A 7,950-nucleotide genomic window follows, 5' to 3' on the forward strand; every position below is an offset into this window, starting at 1 on the left:
CCGCATGTTACGCAGAGCGAGCTTGTAATGTGGGACTCACCTACCGGTCCGGGATAAATCCATTCTCCTGTCTCTTCTCTGAGCGTTTTCCCCTTTGCAAAGAAAATTTCCAAAGACATCTGATTTGTTTCTTACTCATTTTTGCTGCTTGTGGGCTCAGTGTTGGCGCGCAAGTATCCGAGAGAATCCGGTTAAAGGATTTTCAAAATAAAAGATCCTCCAGACTCAATACATAAAACGGAAATATTTAATTATTTCTTGCGCGGCCCGGTACCAATTGGTCCACTGACCGGGGCTTGGGGACCACTGTTCTACATCACTGGCATTCCCACAGTTGAACCCCTCCTAGGAGGCTAACCCCAACCCTCCCAAAAGGCGATCCTTTTACACTATGCACTGAATGACTGACACAAGATGATGCCACTTGGCTCTGTCTGAAACTAGTTTTGGACAGAGCCAAGGTGTAGTTCTTGGTCTAGTAGAACAGGGAGAAATTCCTCCTGGATGCACATTTGTTCGTACTAACATTTTTACCAGACTTTGCCTCATTGATGAAATGACCAAATGAGGTTAAGGGTCACTTGAGACTATGACATCTGCAGACATTGAATCTTTATCCAAAATATTTCTGAACTCTCTTGTAACCATTCTGTTATAATAGGTTATGCATGTCATAATTCATTTCTTTTTTTCTATGTTAAAAAGACGGTGGCTGTGTGGGTAGAGTAGTTGTCTTGCCTTCAGAAGGTTGTAGGTTTGATTCTAACCCCAAATTGCCTACCTGCGTAGCGGTGTATAAATGTTTGTGAGTTCGAATGGGTGAATGTGACTCCAGTGTAAAGTGTTTTGAGTGGTCAAAATGACTGGAAAATCGCTATATAAGTTTAGTCCATTTATGTGTAAATGCCAGATTTGTATAATTTAGACTATGCAGTTTCCCACCGACAACAATTGTTGCCGACTATAAAACCTACATTTTCACTAACATAACCAACATAAAATGTAATAATTCATAAATATAATGTGTTAGGGAGGACCAAGGATTGAAATGCATGCACTTATTTTGCAGGAATAAATTGGGGATTAAACATTCTTCTCAGAATTAATTATTATCTACACAAATTGTTTCCATTTAATTGTACCATTTTCTTTTACCAAAGTAGAATTGTAGGTAAACTGGAATTGAACTGAAGGGCTCTTAGACAAAATTACCAGATTAATCTTTTTAACTAACAAGTCTATGATGCGTGATGGTCCCCGAGATCGTTAAAAAAAATAAAAACAGAGACCCCTGCGATGCCGCAAATCGTTTGACGAGTCATTCGCCGCTGAATTAGTTTTCCTTCAAAAATGACTGTCTTATTAACAGGGTTAAATCATAGTCTGCTTGTTAATAAAGACTCAAATTTAGTTACCAACAGAGAATTAACGTGTGTTTCTTTTGTGTTAATTTAATCGCATGCGCACATTACAAATGTTTGTAAAACATTAGGGAAAATACATTTAAAAAATATTTAAAAAATATTACCAACACATTGCAGTTTCTGCTCAGTATGTCAAAATAACACCAAATCATAATCAGTACAATTTTATACATAGCGTATTATTAACGCTGCAGTTTGGTGTAAAGAATCAAACACCGCAACACTTTACAAAAGGATCCAGTGGTGCTTCTCTACTCAATGCAACACACTAGAGTGCGTGGTTGTGGGTTTATACAGTAAATTATACAAAAATAGCAGAACACGTAGCGGTGTAGAGAGTCGCAGTACTGACGTTTCAATAAAATAAAATATTATTTTATTTTATTGTTCTGTTTTTACCACCAAGCGAAAAACAAGATGTCCAATGTTCATTTCGGCATGGGTTCAATCAAAGTTTAGGTTCGCTTATGTTAGAAAGCCCCATTTCATAGCACACGTTATTTCACTGAGCAATAAACAAAAACATATATTGGTCCAGCTCATAAGTATTTTAACCCGAGTAAATTGACTGTAAACTTGACGCATCAATGAATTTACTTCCAAAGAATAACATTTCCATTAATCTTGCTTCAAGAAAATCTCCTGTCAGAGGCGTCAACGCGCTCATTTTAGAACTTATATGCCTTACAACTTTATTTTTTATGGAGTTTATTTATTTAATCATATTTTTTATTTGGCTTTGAAACAGTAGCTGTATTTGCATAAATGTGAATGCTACATTCTGTCAGATCTGCAGCAGCCTGCTTTATATTACATTTCTGAGCACAAAAGAATGCTTTGATTTATTCCCCATCCAGACTGAATACGATCTAATCATGTGATCCACAGTGTAACCAATTGGCAGCCGAGAGGACGGCAAGGGCAGGAGAAAAAAATACTACCATTTTAGGGGAGGATGCAAGTCACTATACCAGCCCATCTAAGGTTTTACAGGCGCACTTAAGTGTATTTTTATTGAAATAATAAAATAAACATGTCGCTAACGAATTATTATTCCATGATGGGTGTCCAAACCGAGGAGGCGTACGGTGCGCATTTTATCCCGGGCAGTTTGCAGGGTTCGACGGCCGGGTGCACGAAGCCTACCCGGGCAGCGGAGCAGGAGCAAGAAGAGGAGGGGACCCTGGTCTCACACATCCCGGATTTTTCCAATTTTTCCAACAAAGTGAGTCTGAATGGCTTTTCTCCTTGGACAAACACGTCTATCTCCACCCCGACGTCTTCCCAGCTACAAAGCGCATCCGGTGCTTCCCTCCCTGGACTCTTTCATCCACACCCCCTCCTGAGTCACCACCACCACTCTTACTACGGCCCACAAGCTCAGACCCACGCTGAGCACCTCGCGTCCGCGGCAGCGTCCGACAGCAGGTTCGTCCGCTGCTGGGAGGGGATGAGCCCGGCCTCGGAGACCACTCTGTCGCAGGTTACACCCAGTTTCCCCGCGTGTCTCCCCCCTCAAGGGGAACTGTCTAATCCCAGCCCCACCTATGACGCGGTTAAACCAGAGAGTTCGCCGCCGTCCCGCGACAGCGCCGAGGAGTCCAGCTTCGCTAACCCGGCAGAGGTGGTCCTGGAGCGGCTGGGGACGGCGAAAGAGCCCGGGAGGAAGACTGAGCCGAAGAAGGAGGACGAGGAGAGAAATACACGACAGCAGCAGCAGCTCGACCCGGGTACACAAGCCGTTAAACCGAAATGAAGGAATGTTTATTAGCTGTAAGAAAAGCCAATATACAGGTGTGGCTCAAAGTGTGAGAGTGTTTCTAAGGGGTGTGGGGGGTTGGGGGGAGGCTGTCTGTAGGTGAGTGCGACCAACTTTTATAGACCTATAAACGTCTTGTAAACGCCAAAATATAAAAGTTTGTAGTCCATTAAAATAATTAAGGGGCTATTGTTATTTAGCAGCTTGTCACTAAAGGATTAGCAGGTTGACTTGGAGAGGTTTTTTTTCTGACTGAATGCGTTTCTCTCCCGCAAATGCAAAGCTTTTGCTTAAAACATGTATTATTATCTGTTTCTGAAAATATTACGTAAATGTGTTTTTATATCTGATTATGACATAGAGGTTACATATAATTAAACGTTGACTTTTTTTTATTTAAGATTTTATTGTCATTGTGTACAAGCCCTGCTGCCAACGACCAACGCTACATACCTGCTGTGTTGTCCTTATGTAAGTTAAAAATATAACAGTAAAGATATAGCCTATGAATAAATGTTTATTGAAGGCACTAAGATTTAGTAGACGTGTAAAAGAAGTAAATAAATGAGATCGAAAAATCCTAAAAACGGAAGATGTTTTTTAGACGCAATTTAATTCAGTTTTAATTTTGTTTATTTCAGTCAGTTCAGCGAGTATCTATGTAGAATAAGTATTAAATTTTATGTTTAGGTGTTCCATCTGCCTCTTTGTATTTATTTTTCAATTTTATTTATGAATTTTTAATTCTTAAATTAAGGACATTGTTCCTTTTTTAACTGGAAAATTAGCACACTATATTATTGTATTACCTGTAGTTATAACATTTAAAAACCAAGAAACAATATATGTAAAATTATAAAAATAACCACTACCATGACAAAAAGAAACAATATACTGGAGGACAAGCTTGACATTTTGACAGTGTTTAATATTTTAGAAATTAAACACTTATGACTAACTAAAATTTAGTTAAATAAGAACAAGCTAGGTTTTGGGAATACATTTTTATATTATTTTAATCAGTTACATGATTTTTTTTTTCTTATGAAGTCCATCTTAAATGAAATGTGAAACTTGCTGCTGATTCAAGATGGTCTAAAAAGGCTTTTATTCCAGGACTAAAGGACTGCTTAACACACATCTGACTCCATTTAACACTAGTTGAACTTCAGTAACTTTGGTGTAAAAAGTGATTTATTTAGGCTCTTTTCTGTCTTTCTTTTTCACTCTTTAATGGAAACAAAAGTTGCAGGCTCTTAAAGTTTCTCACAGCGGACAAACACACACTAGCTAGACGGAATAACACCACAGTGTGAGTGGCCTAATTAAAGAACGTGCCCTGTCTCTTCACAGAAAATCCATCAGCCAGCTGGATCCACGCCAAATCCACTCGTAAAAAGAGGTGCCCCTACACCAAGCACCAAACCCTGGAGCTAGAAAAGGAGTTCCTCTACAACATGTACCTGACAAGGGACCGGCGCCTGGAAGTAGCAGGACTCTTAAATCTGACAGAGAGACAGGTGAAAATCTGGTTCCAGAACAGGCGGATGAAAATGAAGAAGCTGATGATCCGGGAGAGGAGGAGTATGAATGACTGATGGCTCTGGAGGATAAATATATATATAAATAAATATATTTTGTCTTTGTTTTTATCTCCTCCATGGGATGGAGGTGTAGAGGGGAAGAGGTGTTGAAGCTAGCTCATTAAACAAAACGCAGAGCCCCATGATGCTCAGCGTCACCTGCCCTTAAAACTGCTACAGGGGAGATCAGGATGCGTTGTAATACCTCAGTGCCATCAGGCCTTCATTTTTTAAATCATCAGAAATCTCCCATCCATGTGTTTTACTGTGAAAACAATCTGGATCTGATGTAAATTAAAAACACATGAAACAATTAACACTTAAAAAAGCAATCAAAAACTGCCTGACCTTAAAGTTGAAATATGTTTAACTACAGAAATTTTCCACCATTACCACAGACACAGATTTTTGTCTAATCCAGTGAGATTTGATTTGATTTGTGGTAAACTGACACAAATTATTGCAGAATTATGAAGTTGAAGACAAATTTCACATGTTTTTTTGGTTTGTTTTGTTTTGTTAATCCAAGTATGAAAACAGAGGCAGCAATTTGTTTTAAATCCTTTTAGATCTTAAAAGTAAAATTTCATTTTTTTTTTCATACCAAATTTGATTTCTGATTTTAACCTTTTTCCTCTTTTTTTTCTTAAAACAATTACAAATAGCATCACTCTGAATTATGGAGACCCAAGGAAGAAGATTGATAGAAAATAATCCAGATTTTCTTTAAATTGAAATTTTCAAACACAAGAATTTATTTTATGGATAGAATCAGTTTTTTGTCTTTACTGTTATATGATGCCTGGGCGGGCAATTATTTATCATATTTGTACATTCAACAGCTGGTAAACACAGAAAATGCTGACAAGAAGTAATTTTCTGCCTTCGTTTTGGAGCACTCCAGCATGGCGCCTATATGCGTCGTATTTGGGACATACCAATGTTTTGTACCTCTCTGAAGAAGACAAAGGAGCAGGTAAAAAAAAACAAAAAAAAAACATCCCCATGATGAAAACATGGTGGTCGTATCATGCTTTGGGACTTCTTTTCTCCAGATGTCCAGAGTACAAATTCCTGCCACATTTTCAGATTTCCATTTGTGAAAAATATTAAACACAATCATTTTCCATTCCCCTTCATATTTATGCACCACTTTGTGTCAGACTAGCTCATACAATCCCAATCCAAAACTCTGCAGTGTGTGGTTGTGATAAAATACCAATAAAGTTTAAGCTTTGTCAGGCGCTATCTCTCATGTCTAAAACTGGAAGCACTTGAAGTATTTTTTGACTTGATGTAAGCTGTTCTTTCAGGAAAAATACAACCACGATTTAATACTGAATTTATCACGCTCTTTGTAAAATGGCTTTTAGTGTGGCAGGAATATAAACACCACTTACTTGAAGGCATCTCTCCAAAATTAGTCCCAGCAGAGCATCAGCACTGCCTGATGATGGAAAATGGGCTTAAAAACAAATAATAAGGTGATACAAGGGAAAAGAGATGACAATTTATTGGACTAATTGTGAAATACTTTAATATCCCCTGTGTTTGAGTTATCATATTATGCTTCCTTCCATTCCTGCCATGTTTTCACATTCATGGGACTCACATGGTCACTTAGCCAATAACACGTACAAGTCTGTTTTGTTGGTCCTGCACCACTGAAGGATTGGTTTCATTTGAGAAGCTGTGGTTTGTAAATCCATTAAGCTTCAGTGTTGGTTTCAAATGCAGTTAGCAAAAATATAACATCTATGAGATTATTTTTGTTGTTTTTGTTTTGAAAAATAATCAACTGTGTCTGCAGAAACTCTGACCTGTCGCCCAGTAAAAACGACTTTAACAGCTGAAACTTTAAAACAAGGACTCCTGGAAGGCATCTGCTTACAAAAAGAAACACTTTTATCTTAATTACAATAGCTGCAACTAGGTTTTCAAAATGACTTTTTGAAAACCTTTTATGGTTTAAATTTTCTCAAGTGACATAAAAACACAAACATCTGTCTATGTTTAACAAAGTGTCTTTTTGAAGACAGAGTTAAACAATATCTGCATATCTTGAGTTTTAATATTCATTTGTCAAAAAAATAATCAAACTTCTACATTTTTGTATAGAAATGCAGTGAATTTTTTTTTTAATTAAAAACGGGTGAAAGAGTATATTTTATGTATCAGTGTGTGTCACACTCAGAAAATGGAAATGGGTTTTCCCTCTGTGTTACAGCTAACGCTGGTGTCCCTTAAAATCAGAAGTAGAACTTTAATCCCTTCCCTGTCTCGTTTTCTCCAAAGTGTGCATGTTGCCTTATATGGACATATTTCCTTGTTGTTACTGTCGTTGCTATTGTTGTCATTGATGCTGTTGTTGATATATGATGTCATACCTTTATTCCACACTCAAACACACACCAGTCATTGCTAAGCTACATGGCGAGACAAAATCCTACAGCTTGGGTTTGATGGTTTACAGAGATTACCATATATGGGAAAACCACGCACAATCTCTCAGATTTAGACAATAAAGTTACATTATTAGGATTGCTTTGGAAGTGAAAGGATTATCCTGTCAAGAGTAAATATTTTCATTTAGCCCTAGCTAGGATTATTTGCTTGAGTAGATTAGATCTGAAAGCTTCACGTTGGAGCGAGACTCTTGGTGTTTGACAGACTAATTCTTCCATATATTCTAGATTTATTTGAAGGATATTTTGTCATGATGAAGAGGTGGACTCAGACCAACACAATCATTTTCATTTAACTGGAAGGTTCGATCAGTAAGGCCTTCATCTTTAAATATGCTGCTCATTGTGCTTATTTTTAAATAAAACACAACAATGATCTTATTAAATCTGTCTCTCTCTTTTGCTTCATCTCATTTATTTCTAGCAGTTTTGAATAGTACATATTTAATTTATTTATATTTATGTTTTTACATATTTTATACATATTTGTTTGTAAATGGGATGCTAAAAAACTAAATTATAACTGCATCAACTTCTTTTGTGATTAAAAAAACACCTGATGGAACTCATCTAAGTGAAGATGATGGGAACCGTTTTTTCTCATTTGTCATGTGCAGTGTCCAGCAACTCCAATGCTGATAAGGACAGTAATGCATGGCAGAGAAACTGCACCCAAATAAACAAATCAAAAACATGTTGACTTGTGTCCAGTTTTGTGT

The 7,950-nt window shown here is 37.4% G+C and overlaps 1 protein-coding gene across 1 annotated transcript; it reads left to right on the forward strand.

The window, feature by feature from the left end:
• Positions 1–2,080: 2,080 nt before the first annotated feature.
• On the forward strand, positions 2,081–7,665 carry LOC103130996 (homeobox protein Hox-D9b-like). Its single transcript, XM_007542534.2, has 2 exons — positions 2,081–3,154; positions 4,537–7,665. Exons 1-2 carry the CDS (start codon positions 2,458–2,460, stop codon positions 4,779–4,781), a joined length of 942 nt encoding a protein of 313 aa, XP_007542596.1. The 5' UTR covers positions 2,081–2,457; the 3' UTR covers positions 4,782–7,665.
• The last annotated feature ends 285 nt before the right edge of the window (positions 7,666–7,950 follow it).

The sequence above is a fragment of the Poecilia formosa genome, unplaced genomic scaffold, assembly GCF_000485575.1.
Source record: "Poecilia formosa unplaced genomic scaffold, Poecilia_formosa-5.1.2 Scaffold706, whole genome shotgun sequence".
Lineage (NCBI taxonomy): Eukaryota > Metazoa > Chordata > Actinopteri > Cyprinodontiformes > Poeciliidae > Poecilia > Poecilia formosa.